This window comes from Amphiura filiformis, chromosome 1 (assembly GCF_039555335.1).
Source record: "Amphiura filiformis chromosome 1, Afil_fr2py, whole genome shotgun sequence".
NCBI lineage: Eukaryota > Metazoa > Echinodermata > Ophiuroidea > Amphilepidida > Amphiuridae > Amphiura > Amphiura filiformis.
Window position 1 is genome coordinate 95493626 of NC_092628.1, and position 24326 is coordinate 95517951.

Consider the following 24326-nt stretch of genomic DNA (forward strand, 5'->3'; position numbering starts at 1 on the left):
ACGGTCCATGGATTTCCTATGGATTAGCATGTGTCCCTCACAGACCAACATGGGTAAACAAACAAACAAACAAACATTCAAACCTACAACCCAGGAAATTAATAGTTGGCACACCTGCACTAAACAATGGAAATGCGTGCCCTATTAAAATTGGGGAGGCGAGGGAAACATGCATGCAATATATGTGAAGTACAGACTCCCCCCTATATCTCACCCTTCCCCACTCCCCATCATTCAATGTTGGAGGGTCTCACGGACCTGTTGACAACATGGCTTGGTCCAACATTGAATTGGGGGAGCGGGGCAGAGATATACCAAAAGACAGGCAAACTGTGCCAACCTTATTTTCCTTGATTGTCCGAGTCAAATCCTAAATATTGCATCTGTTTTCCGTTTTTACTCAATAACTTTGCAACGGAATGTTGTATTATCTTCATATTTCACACAAACACATATAAGTGATAGGGCTTTACGATAAATAAAAAAAATTGAAAAAATGTATTTGTTTATTTAGGGAGTGGTCATTAAAAACATCGCTAATGCCTGGTTTTGCGTCTTGGCTTGGGTCTGAATTACGCGAAAACTCTTTGACACAAAAAGAAAGAATGATTTTTAAATGCAGTATTACATCGAATTGCTTCTAATTCAAATGATAAATAAAAAGAACTGAATGAGCAATTTTCAATCAGCTATTATTACATCAAATTAATGTAATTGCACCCGTATCATAGATAGGGCAATTTTACGTATGTTTATATAAAAACATCATCAGTGCGGAAATTACGATGATATTTGTACAGTGCCGTAAAATATAGGTAGACATACAGAAAAAAGACGGACATTGGCTTATGACAAATATAATATGATGAAGAATATTGTAAAATAAAAATGAAAAAGAAATCTAAATACATACAGGGGCTCGAACCCGTGTTCCACTGCACCTGAGGCAGATGCCGTATCAATTACGCCACAGAGCTGTGTAACTTCAACAGGCTTAAACTATAATATAATGCTATTCAAGATGCATGTATATAAATATACGCTCTACAAACGGTATACAGTCCAAAAAATTACTCTCTTACGGCATTTTGTTTCATTAACTGAATATTTATCATATAGCAGGTGTTGGCTGACATTGTGCTTCACATTTAGTTCAGTTTTTGTCCGGGATAAATGACTACGGGACAAAATCGGACGGTATACACGTCTTTAAAGAGTAAAGAATTTTAATATAATATTACTTTCTTTTTATTTATACAAACGTGTATATCGCTCGCTTTTTGTCCCAAAGTCATTTTACCCCGCCCCAAAACTGAAATAAATGTGGAGCACAATGTCAGACAACACCTGTTATATAATAAATATTCAGTTAATGAAACAAATGCCGTAAAAGTGTGATTTGTTTGACTGTATACCGCTTTGTAGAGCGTATATTTATATACATGCATCTTGAATAGCATTATATTATAGTTTAAGCATGTTGAAGTAACACAGCTCTGTGGTTCAATGGATACGGCATCTGCCACAGGCGCATTGGAACACGGGTTCGAGCCCCTGAATATAATATTTAGATTTCTTTTTCTTTTCTTTTTTGTTATTATTTTACAATATCCTTCATCATATTATATTCATCATTATATTAATTTTTGCCAATGTTCGTCCTTCTTTTTTTCTTTATTTCTACCTTTATTTTACGGCACTGTACAAATATCACCATAATTGCCGCACCGAGTTGTTTGTCAAAATGGAAACTCGGATGGCTTTCAAAACAGAGCATCACGTGTCCACGGCCATGATGATTGAACTGAAAAAAGTTTGAAATTGCCAATCACAATGCCTAATATGGCCATTATATACCATGAGAGATTTTTCAATTCAGAAAAAATATTTAAACCGTTTTTTACGAAAAATGTGAATTTTAAGGTGTTACAATCCAAACCGGAAACAAGTTTCGTTCATTCGGGTTGCATGAGATATGATGTGCATATAAATGGTAAAAAATGATGCTTTTATAGCACTTAGGAGAAAGTCATATTTCAAATTACTGCAGATATACAGTTTTGTTGGTTGCGTAGGCCTATACAATTTAAACATTGAATATTGAAAAAGGATTTATTGATTATCGATAATCGATAATAATTGATTATCGATATTATTTTTGATTAATTTTAATTTTTGCATATTGAAACGAATATGGGGATTAATCCATGAAAATTTAGTGGCCATATGCTTAATGCTTTATATTTTATAAGCCAAAATATGAAATTAGATGCATTTTTGGAAGAATTATCATAGCTTTAAACTACGAAAATAATCGGCAATCATATAATATTCTTTTGATTTATCCCTTATTTCACAATATTTTTTTATCAATATGAACTTTACATATTGATATGAATGTGAGGATTACTCTCTGAAAATTTGGTGGTCATACCTTTTATGGTTTTTAGTTTATAAACCAAAATATGAAGTTAGATGCATATTTTGGACGAGTTATCATAGCTTTAAACTTGAAAATAATCGGCAATTATATAACATTCTTTTGACTTATACCTTATTTCACAATATTTTTTGTTAATATTAATTTCATATATTGATATGCATGTGAGGATTATTTCCTGAAAATTTGGTGGCCATACCTTTAACGGTTTTTATTTTACAAGCCAAAATATGAAATTAGATGAATATTTTTGGAATTGATTCGGACAATCCAGGAAATTAATAGTTGGCACACCTGCACTAAACAATGGAAATGCGTGCCCTATTAAAATTGGGGAGGCGAGGGAAACATGCATGCAATATATGTGAAGTACAGACTCCCCATATATTCACCTTCCCCACTCCCCATCATTCAATGTTGGAGGGTCTCACGGACCTGTTGACAACATGGCTTGGTCCAACATTGAATTGGGGGAGCGGGGGCAGAGATATACCAAAAGACAGGCAAACTGTGCCAACCTTATTTTCCTTGATTGTAGATCATCTAAATGAACATGGTGAATAGAAACAATCAACATCATCCCGTTGCTGAAGTCATGAAAAGACTGCTTATGCAATACAGACTGTCTTTTGTTCTATTTGCCGACACATGAAGCTCTAGCTGAAATAATGTCAGATTGTAAATGTAAACCTGTAATTTCAGATAGAGTATCTCAAGCTAGATTAATTGTGAATTGAAAAAAGTGGACTAATGCAATTCAAATATACGAAAAATTGACATGAAAGAAACTCTTTCTTTTTGTTAACTAAAAATTATACCAATAAGGGCCCATGGAACTCAAGTTATGTGCACATCACACACGTACACGCACCCCACCTCACCATACCAATGCAACGCTTCATATTATTTGACCATCAACCTGGGCAATGAGCACCCGCATTTTCAATGTTCTATAGCCCCTGAATTCTCAACACAACATTAGATTAATAAACTATCGATATCAAGATGTAGTTGACTTGGCCTACATAAGCAAAACACAGGGACCAGATCGGAAATGTTACATTATGAAATAATTTCAATCAATAATAATCATCAATGCAATGTTATCATTTACAACTCTCATAAACAAGTACGATCAATTCTTAGGAATAAATTAAGATTTAAAGTAGGGCATTTATCGGTTATTTTGAATTGATTTCTGCACCTTTGAGCTCACCTGGTTGTAGGATATTATTTATGGTACTTGTATAATAGGTAAAACCATAACCTCATTAAATATTAATTTAAAGCTTAATAACATGCATCACCTGTCCAAAATACTAAATAAACCTATGACCTAGTCAAATACAGTTTATAAGAAATATAACAATGCTTACAGAAGTCTTTCAGGTTTGATAGAGATCTTAGAAAGCTTTGAATATTGAATATATGTAGAAGTACATGTATCTGACTCTTGATTTTGTACTAAGTGGGGATATGGGATGTGTGGTAGGAATTCTTAACATTGATCCTGAAAATATAACACATTTATGAAAATCTGGCCAAAAAAATATAATAATATTCTGAAATGAAACAATTACAATGTATCTGTTCAATATTCAACTAAATCCTAGAAAATGTTCACCAATTTTGCTTTAAAAAACCAATGAAAAATAGTACTTTACCAGACTTTTTCAAGATTTTTTAGCCTAGACCCAACATCCTGAAAATACTACATGAATCTGCTTCACATCCCTGCTAATCATTATCATTCCATTAAGAAATACATCAGGAAAGGGTGTATATGGCCCTAACTATTAAATATTGGAGAAGGTTGCAAAATTATCTTTCTTAATCCCTATCATGACCTTGAAGTTCATCTGACCAAAGAAGATTCTCATCTTCTCCGCTCTGACTTGATTAAAAGGAATCATTTTGTTAAATTATCTCAACTAGTGGGACACCCGCGCTTCGCGCGGGTCCCCGCTAGATGAGTAAATGGGAGCGTTCACTAAAACAGGAGGAATTACTGAACAGGTAGAATCTGTCATTGAAAAGGTAAATTTTATTTATCTGAGTCTGACCCTCCTTAGGCCTATACAAAAACGTTTCTATTTTAGCTTCTTTCTTTCTTTTTAGTTTCTTCTACATGGGCCAATTTTGTTCCATTAAAATTTTTTTTTTTTATTTGCTGCTTAGCTTGTCATTTCCCGTTTTTATGTTATTTATTTAATTCTGTCCTCAGTTTAATTTAAATTTAAACTTCCTGATCTTTATTATAGCTTTTTTCCCGTACATTTCCTGATTAGTTTCTTTTTTTCCTTCTTTAGCCTATTTTATTCCCGTTTTCATTTTCTTACTGTGACTAACTATAACCCACATACTCGTACCTTTTTGTCCTCATTTTATTTTATTTATTATTTATAGTAGGCCTACCTCTTCATGTTGTTTGTACTTTTTAACACACATCTTTTTCCCGCATTTATTACGCCCTACCCTCATAGCGTGTCACGGTCGTTCACCCGTAATATCATTCATTACGTGAATCTGCGTCGTTTACGTGCGCGGTGGCGTAGTGCTGCCGACTGCTGCGTTACAAGCGCGGTATCGCTGCGCTACGCGAGCGGCTTGGCGTTAGATACGCCCGTGCGACGCGCATGGCTATCTTAGCAACTGAATACTCTCCTTGTTTACCTAGGATAGCAACGGACCATATTTTCACTGATTTTGAGGCCAATTCTTGACCATTTTCCACCAAATTAATTCCCGTATATTCCCCGATCTCCCGTATGAATTTGGCTACATTTGGATCGAAACTGACGGAGCCTTTTCACTTTCATACATAGATAGTCACAACATTGGCTTATTTATAGTAAGATATATATAGCTAGAATTAAAAGGGCATTTCGTGATTCACAGCCTCATCCCCCCCACTTTTCTCAAAAAAGTTGAGATTTTTATATCACTGGAAACCTCTGGCTACATAATGTTTATGTACAAAATATTTCTTGCAGATTAATTCGTTTAGCAAAGATATTGTGAAATTTGAATTTCGTTCTGGTGCACCAGAACGAAATTACAACGCATTGTCTATGGAGCAGTGTAATACACATAATCATGCATAACTCAAACGAACGCAAAATCGGAATCAACTGAAATTTTGGGAATAGGTTTTTTTCGTGGATATCTAATGAAAAATGACATAAATAGAGGATGCTAGGATCACGAAATACTCCTTTAAGTATAAATTCATTTTAACACCAAATACATGTACATCATCTATTCAGCATATCAGTACATTTAACCAACCCAACCACGGTAGGAATCAATTTTAATAAATGGCCAACATCTTCTTGGACATTACTCACTCTTTTCTATATTTTATGGAATTTTTATTACATTATAATCCTGGGCACTTGTCTTTCCGTCTTCTGGATCTAAGCACTCAACAAAGAGGGCTTAAGGACCATTGTGAACAAGTACCAGTGTGCACACTTATGATAAATGTAGATTTTTTTACAGCCTAAATGGAAACAAAGCCACAACTTTAAAATATGGGAGCGATTGATGAATAGGGTGCAACTAGTCTTATTACAAGACTACCCCAACCCTAACCCTAAACTCCGTAAAACAAGGACTGGATTCAAGTGTAGCCAGCTGCTCCCTATTCTGTAATTGTACCAAAATTGGAGATTTTTGTCCATATAAATATTTGGAAAGCAATGTAGGCCTATGTGACCCACTCAAAAAATCAACAAATGAGATAACTTTTGCTAATTTGTATAGAAAGAGACATAGAATGGCTTTTTACCAAGAGATTTTTTTTCTTTTTCTTTTAATTTTTAAATTTCATTGCCCAGAACTTAACTTGTATATTTGCCAGAGAATGCTTCACATATTTTAGCACTTAACTTTCTTCCAATTCCTTAATCTGCTTTTCATTATACCTTAATACATAAGAAAATACAATATCACTATCAAGAATGCACCATTTTACATGCACACAAAATATGAATTGTTTTTACAAATGTAAAAAAATAGGCAGGTCAGTCATTAATAGATATCAAAGCAATTTGTTGTAGGTCAGGTGAAGGTATTGAAGTATAAGAATTGTTTTCACCACTGTTAATTCAAGTCACACTTCAGCAAGCAACCATTTAAATAGCTTTAAATACTGGTTACTATGGAAACAGTACACAAACCTGATGCATGTGGAAACCGGAACTTTGTGTGTGTGAATAGTGCTTCTATGTAAGACTAACTAATAGCATACACAACATGTGAATGATGTTGAAAAAGGTTAGCATTACAATCAAGATGCATTGTAACTGAGAACATTGCTATATTACTAAAACTATATAGCTGATGTGGAAGATATGAAAATTTAATAATATTTTGAGAGCTACGTTTACAATGGAAAGTATAAAATAAAGCAAGCCCAGATAAACAACAGTATGGTCGGTACTGTATATAAAATAAATTTATAAATCTTATTATAAATTTTCGATCCCATGCCCATTTTGATGAAGCAGACTTAAATCTTTAATTTGCCCTTCATTAAACACTGCTGAATGTGTGGTGTTAGACCTCATTTTAAAACAACAATTATGCACATCTGAACAATCGAAAATTATTGGAGCAAAACAACGGTGAATGGAATATTAAATTTTCTTTGTCACAAGCAACATATCAGAACTGACAGGTCATTCTGTCAGTGATGCCAATGCCGCGCTGCAGGCGCACAATCACTGTCCAGCAGTACTGCACTTCTTATAATATTTCATCCCAAAATGTTGGACAAATAACCCAAAGAAATCTCCCAAATTTTCTCTTTATTAAAATGGATTTTATGACAAGAACACCGAATATGATGGATGGCGGTCAATGTCATGAAGTCACCCAATGTGGTGAACATCTTCAAAAGACACCCAATTGGGCTGCCAAATCAGGGGTTTGGTAACCCTCTAATAACAGCATCTTTTCTATTTCTTCTGAGGTAAGCAAATGTTTTGTCTCACAGGGTAATCAATATATGGCTTTTAGCCAAACCCAGGCTATCATAATTCAATATAAATGGTATATAATCAATATATTCTCTTAGCTTGCAGCCAAGTGGGGTTTAAAAATTGACAGTTTATATTGCTCCTGTGAACAAAATAAAGGCTTTATATTTACACAAGAAGTAATTGAGTTACAATGTTCTTTTATGGAAACTGGGTATGAAAAATACCTTTTCAGCTAGCTTCACACAATAATAACACATTTTATGGAAATAAAACCAATTGTTATCACCAATTGATCATGTTCTGCTTTGTACAGTTTGTTTAGTATACCACAGGAGCTAGTTAAATGCCCTTAAATGTTAACATAAAAGATTATTTACCCCACATGACAGTATATAGGAATATATTAATAACGAAATATATAATTTTATAAATTATCATAACTATGATATGAATTCTGAAAATGTTCAAAATGAATTTGTCCTCTACAAACTCACAATATAAACGCACACTCATTTCATTTCATTGAGCAATTTGTGTGGTGATACAAGGTGTTTCAAAAATTACCTAAACTTTAGCAGCACAAGAACAACAGACTCATCCACTTGTCAAGGTTGAAGCTGGTATAGGTATATGTGCAACGCTAGCAGCCAAGGGTCCCTTTTTCAGGTGAAGACCCCCATTTTAGGGCCCATGTGCATGCTCCAGTTATTTAGCCTTAAACTCTAACAAGTAGCTCTTTAGCTCAAAGTTTAAAAACTTTTAGGCTCCACAGCCTATAGCTGCCTATAATTTGGCCTAATTTTAGACTAAAAAATAGTGTTGAAATTTCAGTTTAGAAACCCCTATTTTGCCTAAAAATCACTTCTCAGTTAGCACTTGTTCCGTGGGTAGGGGACTGTGACAGGCACTCTCTCCTAAGTTCTCGGCGCTGCACACCTCTACCAAAATTTAAGTTGAGTGCACCAACCATGTCAAAAAGAAATCTACGCCACTGCTCTTAACTTTGTAACAGGTGATTCAGAAGCTTATATAACTAATTTCAATAACTGATGATGAATTCAACTATTGATGAGGTTTTAAGACTATTGATTTGAATGATTTGAGCAACAAGAAAATCAAACTGGATTTGTTTCCTTTGTTAATTTTAAACATTGATTAATGACAATGACATCACAAAAACAAATGATTGACGTAATAACTTAACTTTCAACTAGTATGGAGCATCTTATTCCGCCTTCATCATCATTGTGTAATTTCTATAAGTCATTTGTCAATCAAACATTAGTTTCATTTACAGGGGTGGTAGGGGTGGGGTGGTACTCAAGTTTTGTTTGGGTAGTGGGGGTGTGCTGCTGAGATTTTTTTTAAATGGACCCATCACTCTAATATACAAAGTTTTCAAAAGTTTTAAAGAAATTTGGAGAGATAGAGAAAATACTCAACACACATTTCAAAGCTACAATGTTTTATTTTGTTTTAAAATGCATAACATTAATTATATCCTGTTACAGGACAGCAGAGGAGGGGAGACAGAGACAAGACCGGGAGAGGTGAAATGAGGTATAGGGGACAAAGGTTAGAATGTTCAAGAGTGAAGAGAAGCAAAGAAAAGAGGAGATGTGAGGAAGAGAAGACATATGCTACATACAGAATCATATTCTTGATCATGGAAACACAAAATAAAAACAACCCTAAATTGGAATGCTGCTGCAGCATTCAACATTGCGCTATTCTGATGGAAGTGTGATGAATCAATTGTTAAAACAGAGATCAAAATAGTCTCAATTTATATGCATTAAAACCTAGGCCTAAGTAAACTAAAACAGGAGGTTGTTGCACCTCTAGCTTTGATTGCGAACAAAGAACTTGTCACAATGCAAATAATCAGTGAGTATACTACTTCTGTCCAACATGTACACTATGTATGTAAATAGTTTTGGGGACGAAGCAGAGCAGCTTCTTGAAGTAAGAGAAGGTTTTACACAGGGTATTAGGCAGGATTTGAAGGTTTGGGTGTGTAAATTCAAAAAAACTGGGTGTGTAAATTTAAGATTTGTGCACAAAGTATAGGCCATGTGGGCAAAAACTGGGTACAAATTTGGGTGTGTAAAACACTCCCTACACGGCTGGCTGCCTAAGCCCTTGGTTTTACAAGTGAAGTTTGAATGCATATTTTCATAAATCAAAAGAATTAAGGCAAAGAACAAATAATTACTGTACATATCTAAAACTAGTCAAGTGTTATTGCATAACAGCTGCTATACTATGAGTAAATTCAACATGTAAATGAAACACACTTGTTAATACTGTAAGCTACTGTACATCTATGATAATTCATCTATTTTCAATATTATGAGGAAAAACAAAGCATAATATTAGGGGCCTATATATTTGGCAGAAACTGCCCTGATTGGCCATGTGTTCCTATACCTGGTATAGAACCTGGGTATAGAAGTGTAAATAGAATAATATATACCGGTAGCATGACTCCTAATTTGCATTCACATAATGATGAGCAAAAATTTTCAATAATTTTAAATGTAAATATGCATCTTGCATGTCCAATAAATCAAAAATCACTGCTTACATTGCTATTCGACATAATGAATGGTATGTTTACTGATATGTTGTTCACCAGTATTTTGCAGATATCTCCCACGCAAGTTACAATGTACACACCAGCAAACACAAAACATTTTCGACATTAAGGTCAGAAAAGGTTGCCAGAAAACATTTTTTAAATGTCAGGTTTAGAAAACTTCTATAACATTTTGACAAGATCTTTAAAATGTTGTAGTGTATTTTCATACAAAAACATTTTAAAATGTTTTCATGACCTTTATACACTCAACATTTAATTTTATTAAAATTTTACTAAAACCAAAACCCAAAATAAAATTATAACATTTTTTTTAATCTTTTGTGTTTGCTGGGACCTATGCCCCACAACCTGCACCTAACTGGAAGGGTATCGCACACAAGAAAATTCTGAATTTTTTTATGATGGTACAGAGGCTCCAGCCCCCAAAGCCCCTCCCCCCCCGGACACGCCACTGTAACACATGTATGTATAGAGGCTGTCAGCGTGACGTCATATGCCGCCATCTTGTGGGTACACGCTGTGATGGTCGTTTGATCTCCATGTGTCAGCGGCAAAATCACCGTGTTGATGTGCGATAACAGCTGTGTGGCAAGCTGCGCCCTGCGCGTAGTGTCCAACGCATGAACACCCAGATCATTTGTACCCACAAGATAGCGAAAGGCTGACAACCTCTAATCAGACAAACTACAATCTACAAATGTCCAAATTTGTTGCAATACCTACACGTAAACCTATGTAATTTGTTAAACTATCCATGCTGCAGAGCAAATCATCATGGTTAAGGGTATAAACTTTTGAAACTGCATCATTTCCTTCCAACCCCCAGCCTCCCATCATTCGGGAGCAAGATGAAAATGCATCTAGTCTAGTCCATGTCAACATTGCAAAGGGAAGGGGAACATTTTGCAGGGAAATGTTCGGGTGTGGCAAAATTTTTATGGCAAAAAACTAACCTTCATGTCTGTTATGCACATTCCTTGGATCATCACCAGTCCTCCTCCTTCCAGTAGATGGTTTCTCATCAGATATAATCCCAACAGGATAGTATGGATGCATCATTCTAGAGTACGGTGCCAAACGATCAAAAACAGGCAGATGGGACAAAGGGATGAGATTTCAATTTCACGTAGTAGATCCAGTTTTCGAGGGGTATCCAAAGCACTGCATAGACATACCATTAATCTTTGCACATCGCGATATGTCTGGTACTGCTTCAGAATATCGTGAAGATAATCACGCTCTTGATTGGTAAGGAGGATCTTGGACTTTCGACGGAACTCCTCCAGATTCCATCGTTGCTCTTCTGGTGTTAATGCAAACATGATGATGATAATGATGCAGAGAGCACTCCTTACAACTTATAAATTTGAAACATCTACATTGTCTGATATTGGATTTTTCTGAATGTGATCTTGCAGACTGGTTTGCAAATGTTTACAGAAGTACCGGTACATGTCTGAATCAAAGCTGTAAGATAAATGAAAAATTAAATATATTTAACAAAGACAAGTAAATAAAACATTTATGGAAAACTACTCCAGATAAAAAGGTTGGTCTCACTCAGGAGACCCTGCACATAGCCAGGCCTGGAAAAAATGACTATTTCTCGGGAAACAAAGTTTCCAACCATTGTTAAAGCCTTAATGTACGATTTCTGTCAAATTTTAATTTTATTATTTTTTATTCAAAATGTTGAAATAATATTAGTAATAACTGTCGGGAAGGGTTGCTGTCCATTTTAAGTTGAAATAACAAGGTAAAGTGAAAGAAACCCCACTGGTTATTTTGGCCATTTAACATGCTGTTCTATGGGAGGACATATTATCATAATTTTTAAATTGTGATAATATGTTGAACTTTGCTCTGTTGACCTACAAAGTCAAGACAACACATTTAGCCGATTCCATTTAGGTGCAAGTTGGGACATGCGTAAATATTACAAATATATATGCAAAAAAATCAGGTTTAAAAAAAATTAACCAATTTCATATTATAAGATCGTACCAACCAACCTATGGCTTTGTTCTTCATTAGTAAAATTTCCCTCCATTCAGACATCAACATTTCCCAGGAATGTGCTTCCTGAATTCCCAATTTTTTTAAACTTGCATTTTAGCGCAGCAGTTTTGTTTTTGATGATTTCCTTTTTTTTACAGTCAGATTAATTTAAAAAAAATTCAGCCTGGAAAGTGGCCCAAAATACACTACCAAAAACCCACTTTGCCTTTTTTCCATTTGCTCCTGCAGTAGTGTATAACCATTTTGTTTGATTTGGCCTTGATTAATTTTTTTCATGCTAATGTACTCCAGCACATCAAATACAGCACACATTAGGCCAAATAAAAAAAAAACATGTTTCATGTGTTCCACTTCCTTTTTTGAGGTTTCTTCAATTATATTTTTGTTTTTGAAATTCAAAAAATATATCTAGGAAGTTGAGATATGCTTTCTATAGCCTTGCTAATAAAATACAAGAAACACTTTTCGAAGGTCTTGTGATCATTAGAGGGCCAAGGGGCTTACCGCTCAGAACAACAAAATAAAAAAGGCTCCTTTTTCCAGACTTTTTATACGCTAAAAGAGCTCTACGTATGGGTATTTACACCGATTTTGCGATAAAAAATAGAAGGCATCTTCCTCCTTTTTTTCAAAAATCTGAACGTGAAACACGTTTTTTTTTACTTGGTCTTTAGGCCTAAATACCAACAGCATAATAACATTATAGGAGTATGGTAAGCCAGTTAAAGATTGCAAAAGTGAGATTTGATTTAAATACCAGTGAGTACCAAGGTCCACAGTAGCGTACCGTGGCCGCCCCAACCCCGGGGGGCTGAAGAAGAAACAATTTTGCCGCCCCTTCCTTAACAGCCCGAAAAGGTTGACCCAATTTTTTCACGGTCGAAAAAAAGGATTTTGCCGCCCTTCTTCTTCCGCCGCCCTTCGTTTTTGCCGCCCCTACTTTGACCCCGGGGCTGGCGCCCCAAAGCCCCCCCCAAATACGCGCATGAAGGATACCCCCAAAGCATCTAAATATAGGTTTATTTACATGCCAGTAAAGGTTCCGAATTCGACTACCATGACCGTAACGAATATTCACCGTAACCACGGACGCTATTTTCCGCCGATTACTTACTTCATTTTCAGCTTCATTTTCTAAGCAATCGCTGTAACTAAATACCATCAAATTATTTCACTTGCAATAACCGAAACATATACACACTCACCTGCAATTTGTTACAAATAGACATTCTAGATAACGTGTGAAATCTGCATCCAAATTTCACGGATGTCAAACGCAGTTCACATCCTCAATTTACGCTAATCGATTCTGATGCACTATGATGTGTTGATCAATGTTGTTTGTAGTCGTTCGTTTTCACTTTCTGATAATTGATTGATTTGGAGCAACAGGTGGTATCGCCCATGGTGGTGGCGCTCTTAAAGATTGTTCCATGGACTCCAGGAGGGTAGTGTCCGAGTCTGATCCAGGCGGAAGTCTGAATGGTCTAAAAATGTCAGTCAGCCTGACAGATGTCAAATCAACTAAGTCAAGTCTAGTCAGAGGGACAGATAAAAGGGATAGAGGAAAGAGGGAGAAGAGGGGTATGGATGGAAAGCAGGAACAGAGCAGAACAGAGGAAAGAAGGAGACAGGAGACAGGGCCTGGGGTGACGGCTGTAGCGCCCGGCTGTAGCGTAGATTTCGTTTTGAGAAAATATTCTTGAAGTACTGTTTTCATCACCTTTTGGTGAAAAAATAAGTTTATCATTGATCCAAATAATTGCTTTGGAATAAAGCTAACGATTAAAGTTGTTTCTTTACATAGGCCTACCAAAACTTTTCAAAAATAGGATAGAAAAGAGGGCGCATTGAGGGTTCTGTTTTTTTTATTTATTTTTATTTTTTTTAGATTTATCATTTTGGAGTAGGCCTATAGAGTACCGAAGTGATGACGTCACAGAAAACTTTTTTTTTTTTTATTTCAGCGTTCTGAATACCATGTATCGGTGAAGCATGATGAAAAACATCCACAGTCCAAATTTGGTGGGAATCGGATCACTTTCGGAGGGCCCGAGATATGGCCGCATGGATACCGGTACCTACTGTCTGTTCAATTAGCTTAGATTCTTGAATTTTTAAGATATTTGAAAAAATAAAACATTGTGGTCAAAGTCATGAAAGAAATGTGTTAGCACAGCCTTAGACCTAACATGATTTATACTTTTCAAATTCTTAAGTTCAATTTAAAGCCCCATTTCTTTTCAATTTTGGTCTTTTCCCGCGATATTTTTATAAAAAGCCATAGAACGTCGGGTACTATAAACTTTTTTGAATCAATCCATTTAGAGCAATGGGGACGAATGTCATATGTGCTGAGATAGTATTTATTCGACCATCCGCACCAGGAAGTATTGTCCAGCAAAATAGCTATATTTGCCAGTATGCCTAATTTGTGTTTAAACCCTACTGTTGAAACATTACGTTATTATTTATGATTTTAGGTTTTCTAAAATAGGCCCAGCTTTATAAATACATTCCTTGCGTATTTAATTAATTATTTATTTATTTATTTATTTATTTATTTATTTATTTATTTATTTATAGATTGATTGATTGATTGATTGATTGATTGATTGATTGATTCTTTCATTTTTAGCTTCCTTCCTTCCTCTCGTATCCTCACGATTTTTTATCATCTTGGCGGGTAATCTCTTAACCGAATCCAGTACCATGCATATAATCCACAACCCGACCCATCCATAGGCCTTCCTTTTCAGTTTTGTCTTCCTGTCTTTTCTTTTCAATTTCTCTGGCACGAAAAGTTGGTCTGTGCATATTATGCACCCCGTCTGTGCGCGTCACATTTCTCAGTACGCCGACGTACTAACGCCAACGCGCTGCTGACAGTTAGTTACGGTACGCGCTACCACTGAGTTTTGACAACAAAAAAATCCCGGGAAAAAACCCGGTTTTAACCATATTTTCACTGATTTTGAGGCCAATTCTTGGTCTTGACCGTTTTGAACCAAATAAAGTGCAATGCTTTCCCGTATATTCTCCCGTATGAATTTGGCTGTAAAACTAAACGAAGATTCATAGGCCTAGAATAAATAATAAAATTCACGCGACGTAGCCTTAATCTCTTGGCTGCCAACTTCGGTGCAGTGGCGGAAAATGGGGTGCGTAGCTCTGCGTAGGGGCGAAAAGCTCGTAAGATTATTCTTAAAGTACGCGATGTTGTGCATTTAGATAGCCTGAATCATTTCTTGGCCACCTCGCAGTTGGCAGAAAACAGGGCAATATTGCTCTGCGTATGGTTTTGTAATGGAAATATTATTACGCGGTTCACGTTGTCCTTATTACCCACAATGCCACTGCATGCGATTTTGCATAGCAACACGACAGTTTTTTATGTTATTCTCTTAGTTACCATTAATTTTTGCAAAAATGAACCTCAGATGGTTTAATGTCCCCGCTAGATGAGTAAATGGGAGCGTTCACTATAACAGGAAGAATTACTGGACAGGTAGAATCATCGAAAAGATACATTTTGATTTTCCGTTTCCATGTTATTTATTTATTTAAACCCGTTCCCATTTTTTTCTAAATCTGTTATTTGTTACATTTCCTTTTAGCTTCATTTTTTATTTGCTGCTTGTGATTTCCCGTTTCCATGTTTTTTATTTAATTCTGTTATCATTATTATAGCTTCTTTTTCTTACATTTCCTGATTAGTTTCTTTCCTTCTTTGTTTCGTTCCCGTTTCATTTAGTTAATTTAACCCGTTGGCCTAATTACTCGTACCTCTTTTGTCATTTTAATTTCATTTTTCTTTACAGTATAGGTCTACCGCTTCATTTTGTTTATACAACACACATATTTTTCCCGTATACGTCCTCTCAGAGCGTGTATGCGGCCGTGTTCATCTTTATCATAATCCCGTGACCCGTCCATGTACCTTTTGTCCTTTTTTTTCTATTTATCCTTCTTTCTGTATTATCATGTCCACTGGTCTCTGGCTCGCAAGTCGCGTGGCTCTGCGCCGTTTACGCGCGCATTGGCGTAGTGCGCAATACGCTCGCGTGCCGACGCGCTGCCTGCCAGCTGCAATGACGCGCAGGCTGGTAACTGATTTTCATAACAAAACCCTCGTTTTTACCCATATTTTCACTGTTTTTGCAGCCAATCATTTCTCAGTACGCCGACGTACTAACGCCAACGCGCTGCTGACAGTTAGTTACGGTACGCGCTACCACTGAGTTTTGACAACAAAAAATCCCGGGAAAAAACCCGGTTTTAACCATAGGCCTATTTTCACTGATTTTGAGGCCAATTCTTGGTCTTGACCGTTTTGAACCAAATAAAGTGCAATGCTTTCCCCGTATATTCTCCCGTATGAATTTGGCTGTAAAACTAAACGAAGATTCATAGGCCTAGAATAAATAATAAAATTCACGCGACGTAGCCTTAATCTCTTGGCTGCCAACTTCGGTGCAGTGGCGGAAAATGGGGTGCGTAGCTCTGCGTAGGGGCGAAAAGCTCGTAAGATTATTCTTAAAGTACGCGATGTTGTGCATTTAGATAGCCTGAATCATTTCTTGGCCACCTCGCAGTTGGCAGAAAACAGGGCAATATTGCTCTGCGTATGGTTTTGTAATGGAAATATTATTACGCGGTTCACGTTGTCCTTATTACCCACAATGCCACTGCATGCGATTTTGCATAGCAACACGACAGTTTTTTATGTTAGTTACCATTAATTTTTGCAAAAATGAACCTCAGATGGTTTAATGTCCCCGCTAGATGAGTAAATGGGAGCGTTCACTATAACAGGAAGAATTACTGGACAGGTAGAATCATCGAAAAGATACATTTTGATTTTCCGTTTCCATGTTATTTATTTATTTAAACCCGTTCCCATTTTTTTCTAAATCTGTTATTTGTTACATTTCCCTTTTAGCTTCATTTTTTTTTTGCTGCTTGTGATTTCCCGTTTCCATGTTTTTTATTTAATTCTGTTATCATTATTATAGCTTCTTTTTTCTTACATTTCCTGATTAGTTTCTTTCCTTCTTTGTTTCGTTCCCGTTTCATTTAGTTAATTTAACCCGTTGGCCTAATTACTCGTACCTCTTTTGTCATTTTAATTTCATTTTTCTTTATAGTATAGGTCTACCGCTTCATTTTGTTTATACAACACACATATTTTTCCCGTATACGTCCTCTCAGAGCGTGTATGCGGCCGTGTTCATCTTTATCATAATCCCGTGACCCGTCCATGTACCTTTTTGTCCTTTAATGTTTATTTATTTTTCCTTCTTTCTGTATTATCATGTCCACTGGTCTCTGGCTCGCAAGTCGCGTGGCTCTGCGCCGTTTACGCGCGCATTGGCGTAGTGCGCAATACGCTCGCGTGCCGACGCGCTGCCTGCCAGCTGCAATGACGCGCAGGCTGGTAACTGATTTTCATAACAAAACCCTCGTTTTTACCCATATTTTCACTGTTTTTGCAGCCAATTCTTGACCGATTTCAACCAAATAAAGTCGAGGCAATTTCCCGTATATTCCTCGATCTCCCGTATGAATTTGGCGACATGTGGATCGAAACTGACGGAGCCTTTTACATAAACCACATACATACACACACACACACAACATTTCCCTATTTATAGTAAGATGACTACAGATAATTATGGTAAAAACATACTTTTTATAATTATGATTTTTACCACAATTTTTACCCAAAAATATCAGATCGAGGATATAACTTCCTCAAGGATCCTCCGCAGTAAATAAATGATAATTGATGATGGTGAAATAAACTTGAACTTGAACTTGATTTGAATCTTCTCCGTTGCGTAGAGTGGGATTACCAGGATGCTTTGTAACATCATATATAATCTATACATATCAAATTTTATTAGAAGTAAGAACAGGACACAACAAATTTACCTGTCATAACATTTTCCAAACAAATTTGTGGTCAACGGTTATTAATTTTGCAGGTTTTCAAAATAGGTCGCTTTGTCATAAGACTTGGGGGGGCTGGCATTTTCTTCGGAAGGAGGGTCCCAAATTTACAAAAGTTTAGCGTCAATAAAATTGCCGAAATAGGGGGTGGGTCGACCCCCCCCCCCCATCACCGATATACCGTAAAATGGGGTAACTTTGGGCACTTTTCAGAGTTTTTAAACCACTGCTTCTAAACAAAACCAATAATCTTTCTAACTATCTCTTTTTTATGACATTAGGGTTCCTTCTACACCTTGAAGTTGAAAAAGATTTTTAATAATTTTGTAAGGGTGCCCTAGGGGTTAAAAATAGCCTGACCAAAGTAACCCCGCATTTGGGGCAACTTTGGTCAGAGTATTACATTCCATGAAGAAATGTGACATTTGACCCCTTTCAAAATTAATCAAGCACATATTCTTGCTCACAAATATCGAGTTTTATTTTTCTGAAAAAAAAATGTAAAAAAATGCTAATTTTTGGTCAAAATTCACGATTTTTTCGTAAATTTCGAGGAAATTGGACATAAGCGACTATTATTTCTTCCAAATATATTTCTTAACAAATTGACACCAAATATGACTAAAAACAATATTGCTGTAGGCCTACGAAAATATGACCATTTAAAAAAAAAATTTGACCGACCAAAGTTACCCTGCTGACCGAAGTTACCCCATTTTACGGTACCTTACCCCTGCTAAAATTCTATTGAAATCAGTGTTTTTGAATAAAATAAACACACGGGATCTATGGTCATCTTGTGACTCCCTACATTTTGGTCATCAAAATTTTTAAGACCCCCCTATTTTTCTTTCCAAAAATGTATGAACCCCCCAGTATGTTTGGGACCCCTCCCCCCTTCCGAAGGAAATGCCAGCCCCCTTGGCACCATTTTTACGCAATATCCCGGGGCAATATCCTGTAACTTCTATTGAAAACGTCTAATTTCTAAAATTCCTAAGAAAGCTAAATATATGCAAATCGTAGATTAAATAAAGTAATTTTCATACCTAAAAAAATTCATCTCTCCCGGTATAGATCATTCTGGGACACCCTGTACAACTGGAATCCATGAAGCTGTACATGTACATGCAAAATCGACCCGACCTTTGACCTGACATGTTGTTGCTAAACGTAAACACAAAGTTGAAATCGTGTATTAAGCTGTATTACAAATCTGATGTTATTAATTCTCCGTTTCATCACGAAAATGATTTAAGTTACTAAGTTAGTAAGGTAACATGTTTTCTGTAGTACCTGGACTCCATGATTCCGAAGTAAGCAGCGATTCAGAATCGGATATATCACGTTCAGAATCAGGCGCAGATGGTGACCAAAATGAAGTAAGCTTAAACAGTGCAGATAATGTGAACCCAACACTACATGTACCAAGTGATGCGGAGAAAGAACATCAGGCATTACCGCGGTTAGATTTGGATACAAATGATGTGTCAGAATGTATGCCACCGGCTGGGACGTCCCATCAAAATTGGGAGGTATGCTTTGTTTTTAATATAAATACTTATACTATTTATCAAATATATTTATTATGAAGTAAAGTTTTTAATTATTCCGTGGGCGTGGTACATGTATGTGATGTGTGTCAAGCATGAATGCAAAAGTAATAAACAATCATGCTGATTCGCTGATCAACGGTCATGACAACAAGACTGTTGACCCATTCATCATTAAAGCTGAATCTATACTTGATCGCCGAGCGATTGCGATGCACCACCTTTGGAAAGTGATGGGCAATCGCCAAATTTTGCGATGCATCGCTCGTCGCTTTTGCATTCATAATTTTCACAGCGACAATAATTAAAATATTCTAAATGCCACAAAATACATTCTTAAAACGTTCATTGCTGTCAATAATTATTGCTTTGAATTAATTCAGCACCAAAAGTTAATAATCGAGAAAGGTAAATTATTATTAGCAAAATAATAGAGCCAGTTGTTTGTAAATGTATTAAATAATTAAGAAGCAATTTCTGAAAAAAAACTAACATTCTTCAATTTGCTCTGCACATTTTGATACCTTTAAAACTAATTGGCCCATTACTCAGAATAACATAGAACTTGGTCAGTTCCCTCGGATCGCGATGTCCAACAGTAGAGGCGCGCAGCGCCGAGGTGTGAAGAGGCGCATAGCGCCGACATCGAGGCGCGTAGCGCCGAGTCAGAACTCAGATTGCTTGTACATGGTATAGTCAGACCTCATAATTACTTGTGCTATTGGGCATTGGCAGAGGCTCTATACTAGAGCTAAGAATAACATTTTGGCAAAAATATTAAGGTATCATTTACAAAATTATCCATCTTGAAATGTTTTGAATGATGCTATTTATATATAATTTTGGTATCATTTTGAAGCTTATTGTGATATTGTCTCTAGTGCTTACATTTTTATTAAAACCATGAAATCCCAAAAAATGTGAAATTTGTTCCTGGTTTTGTCAGAGCAGGTCACATATATATAGATAAGGGTCCGTTCACAAAAACTTGTTAGGGGGGGGGCTGATGCACCACTAATTTTCCTGGGAAAATTTAGTTTATATGCTTTTCTATGGGGTTGACCCATAATTTTCATGTCAAAAAAGGGGGCCCTGAAATTTTTTAGGTCTGTAAAGGGGGGCCCGAAAAATTTTCAAGATGAAATGTTTTTGCATCAGGCCCCCCCTTACAAGTGTTTGTGAACGGTCCCTAAGCCATGATGATCTGGGTGAACATTTTCTCCCACAGACTTATAGCATACATGCGAACCGTATCCCAATTGCACCACCCTGCATCTTTGTTTATTTTATTACTCACTTTTTTATTTTAATCTCAGAACAGTAATTTTGGTATCAAATAAAGGAGAACTTTCAAGGCTTTAAAATGAATGCAAACAGACTATAAAGTTGTTTACTTGTTACAAATATTAGAGTCATTTTTTACTTCAAAATGAGACAACAGCACCCTACATTGTATTGGGTGACCCAGTTCATCATGACACATGGACAGTAAGTAACTGTCATTCCTTAAATTATCATCTCTCTTCAGAACATTTTTTATTCTTCTAACCTTTTTCTTCAGAAATTTCAATCTCTCCAGAAGCGTCGCAGTGAAACCAAGTGGGTGACATATGTAACAAAGTCCAGCAGGTATAAGAAGAGGAGAAGAAGAAAGCGAAGGAAATCTCCTCTACATTTACAAGGTACCAGTGGTATTGATGATTATTTTCTTCAAGCTGAATGTGCTCTCATCCATTTTGTCAATTTTCTTCACAAAAATTGCCCCACTCCATTGAGTGAGTGCTGCTCATTCTGGGCTGTTTTTTAAAATATCAGAGTAAATTGCCCTCACATATTCTTTGAACTCTGAATGAGACAGGTACAGTACAAATTTATGTTAAATAATATATTTTGCCCATCAACTATACCATAACTGTACTGCTACTCCTGAAAATAAAATATTTAAAACTTGAATTTCATTGGTTCCATGTTGATTTAATACACAGGTGATGGTCAGAGTTCAAGAAGCCACTGTGACCAAACTGACAGTAAAACAGCCAAGATACAAAGTGGTAGCAAAGAAGAAAGCCAAGAGGTTTTGTGCAATTCAGAGCCATCATCTGAGAGCAGTACATCATCAAAACAACAGCAGCAGGAACACTGGGGTACATTAAAGAAGTATCTAAATGTCAATGAGCATTTGAAAGGAGTAGACCATGGAAAATATGCTCCGAAGGTATGTCTCCTTTTAACAAAGCTTTGTACTATTATATCAAACCTTCTGTTGCTGTATTGCAGTGTACCCACTAGTATTGAGATTGTTGGCCCAAGCAATAATGGTCAAAGTGGGCTGTACATAAATTTTGTATAACTCACACATGAGCTCTTCAATGGATAAGCACCATGTGAATTTACACTAGCATGTAAACAACAAAATATATATGTCATGTGTGAGAATTTGTTATTAATTGTTACGGTGTTGTGTAATATGTTTCAGAGTGGGATGGAAAAGAAACTAGATGAAGCTGTAGCAGCAGGATATTTTGAAAAAGCAGAAGAAATCAGTGACGACTTATCAAAGAGAGAACTAGCATGTAAGATTGCTAAAGCAGCTAATGCAAGAGATTATTTGGCATGGAAACATGTAAGTGTGTAATGATTTTAAAATTATTTTTTCACTTTATCACTTGGAAAGCCACCTGTGTATAATTTCACCTCCATTAGGGGTTCATTCATAGGATTTCGGGCATGATCGCTGTTTATGCCCGAGTATGCGAGCCGAGGGCATAAACAGCGATCATGCCCGAATCCTATGAATGAACCCTCTCATACATACCCAACATTCTTAGCAATTCAATACAGATGAAAATAATAAGGGTTTACAAGTTTAAATAACATTTCCATACCGTTTTCCTTCATAAATTGGAAGAAAATGAGTAGGCCTACTTGCAGGAAGCAGCTCGGCTCATGAGGTCAACGGCCGGGAGTCAACGCGTGATACGCGTCATCTTTTAACTCCGCGTGAGATGGGCGCGTGACATGCGGCGATGTACGCAACACTACTAGCAAATCGTGGATCGTGTTAATTGGGTTCCAACGCTGCGTGGCGCAGCTTGTTTATGCCCTGCGTACTGGTCATAAACGGTATTTATGACCAGCAAAAAAGGGCGCAAATCCAATCAGAAACGTCGTTATATCGTGAGTATGTATGAATAGAAGATAATGCATCAAAGTCAGCTTTTGCAATAATGCTTTGGCTAGCGCAATTAATGACATCAATATGTTGAGGCAGCTAAATCTTCAAAAATCTGTGTACAGATCACTCAAAATTTAAGTGCATACTAACATAATGCTCACTGACATCACAGACTTACATCAGAGTAAAAGCACTATACATGTAAACATATACTTGTTCATGCATGTATCATTTTACACCAAATTTAATAAATACCGGTACAAGAAGCTTACAGTATGTTTTTTATTCTGTCTTACCATTACAGGAACAGGATGAACGGAGGGAAGCAAACAAGAAAAAGAGAAGGAAACTAGCCTGGGGATTTGAACCCAAAGAAAGATGGCAGATGAAAGGAAACATGTGACTAATCAGCCGTTTTTTTGTTCATTGGATGTTAATGATCCATCTGCTTGAGGTGGGAATCTTGACCGGATGTTTTGGTTTTCCCTGAAGTTCCCGCCCCATGTAGAGGATTAATAACATCATCAACGCTTTGAGAAAGCCAGATGGTTTCTGGCGAAACTGTCAGCAGAAAACACATTTTTCATCTGGTTGTGGCTGATAATTAACAGAGCTGATGAACCTCTTCAAACATGTGACTAATCACATGATTTGGATGCAAACTTTAGATTGAACTGATTGATGCTGTCATATAGCATTTTGTGCAATATTAACACTAGGGATATAATAATGTTGACACAAAGGGTCAAGTGCATTGTATGTTTTGTGGACAGAGGTATACACAAAAGTTGAAAAGTGTTTTTTTTAGCAAAATATTCCTTATGTTTTGTTTTTATCTTTTTTTTTATGTCAAAAATGGAAACCAGAGGCTAGATAGATCAAGAGATAAGTTTACTATGATTTAAATACCAATGCTAAGCATTGTGATTTATGTGCTTTGTCAAAGAAATAATTTTGCAACTGAGGTTTATACATTTTCACGTTCATGTATTGTTGACATAATTTGCATAATACACAATTATTGTATATTGTACAGAAATATAATATGATACTACTATTTTTCCCCGCTTTTGAACTACCAGGACATTACCACTACACAGAATTAGAAACCCGCACACCCTATGAAACCTGCACACCACCACATACAATAAGCACAGTCAGCTATAGGTAAAATTGGGGGTGTTCGGGTCCTTGCCGTTGGTGCACAGAAATGAACAAAAACAATTCTTCTTCTCATCTGAAGAGTTTAGTTCGCACCATGTGCATCTCTCACACGAGTCTAGTGTGCGATATTGCACTGACAACAACGATTGCCTTAAGTGAAATCAAATAACCCCATTTTTTTGCTCCATGCGTGTATTAAGATGGTGGTCCAGTCTGGGTTTTCTGGTTTTAATTCTCTGCAGATTAAAGTGAATAAAGGAGAAAAATGCATCCACAAAGTTTTGACTTATTTCCTTGCTTGGTTCTGACTCCTTAATCCAGTTAATATTTTTGTGTTATATTGGGTGTTTTGGTTGGGCTGTTCAAGAAAATACATGAGTTCGCAAATCCAGAATTATTCAAAAAAGTTTTGATCACACTAATGGGATATAGGATA

At 36.3% G+C, this 24326-nt stretch overlaps 2 protein-coding genes across 2 annotated transcripts in view; one reads left to right on the top strand and one right to left on the bottom strand.

Annotated features, from left to right (window-relative positions):
* LOC140164618 (uncharacterized) overlaps positions 1–13391 on the bottom strand; it is a 34569-nt gene extending 21178 nt beyond the window's left edge. The window contains 3 exon segments of the mRNA XM_072187951.1: positions 10981–11145; positions 11148–11494; positions 13252–13391. Of these exon segments, the coding sequence (XP_072044052.1) occupies positions 10981–11145; positions 11148–11349 (367 nt within the window). The 5' untranslated portion in view covers positions 11350–11494; positions 13252–13391.
* A 5793-nt stretch (positions 13392–19184) lies between these two features.
* LOC140158659 (protein FAM204A-like) lies at positions 19185–24160 on the top strand. Its single transcript, XM_072181836.1, has 5 exons — positions 19185–19533; positions 21113–21233; positions 21537–21766; positions 22028–22174; positions 23031–24160. The coding sequence occupies exons 1-5, from the start codon at positions 19279–19281 to the stop codon at positions 23127–23129; spliced, it is 852 nt and encodes a 283-aa protein (XP_072037937.1). The 5' UTR covers positions 19185–19278; the 3' UTR covers positions 23130–24160.
* Positions 24161–24326: the final 166 nt, after the last annotated feature.

What these genes read in the sequence shown, in the direction of transcription:
- LOC140158659 (XM_072181836.1), top strand. Translation starts at nt 19,279, where the DNA reads ATGTTTTCTGTAGTACCTGGACTCCATGATTCCGAAGTAAGCAGCGAT. An exon ending in ATCTCCTCTACATTTACAAG is followed by an intron (nt 21,234 to 21,536) that starts GTACCAGTGGTA and finishes TTTAATACACAG; the next exon opens with GTGATGGTCAGAGTTCAAGA. An exon ending in ATGGAAAATATGCTCCGAAG is followed by an intron (nt 21,767 to 22,027) that starts GTATGTCTCCTT and finishes AATATGTTTCAG; the next exon opens with AGTGGGATGGAAAAGAAACT.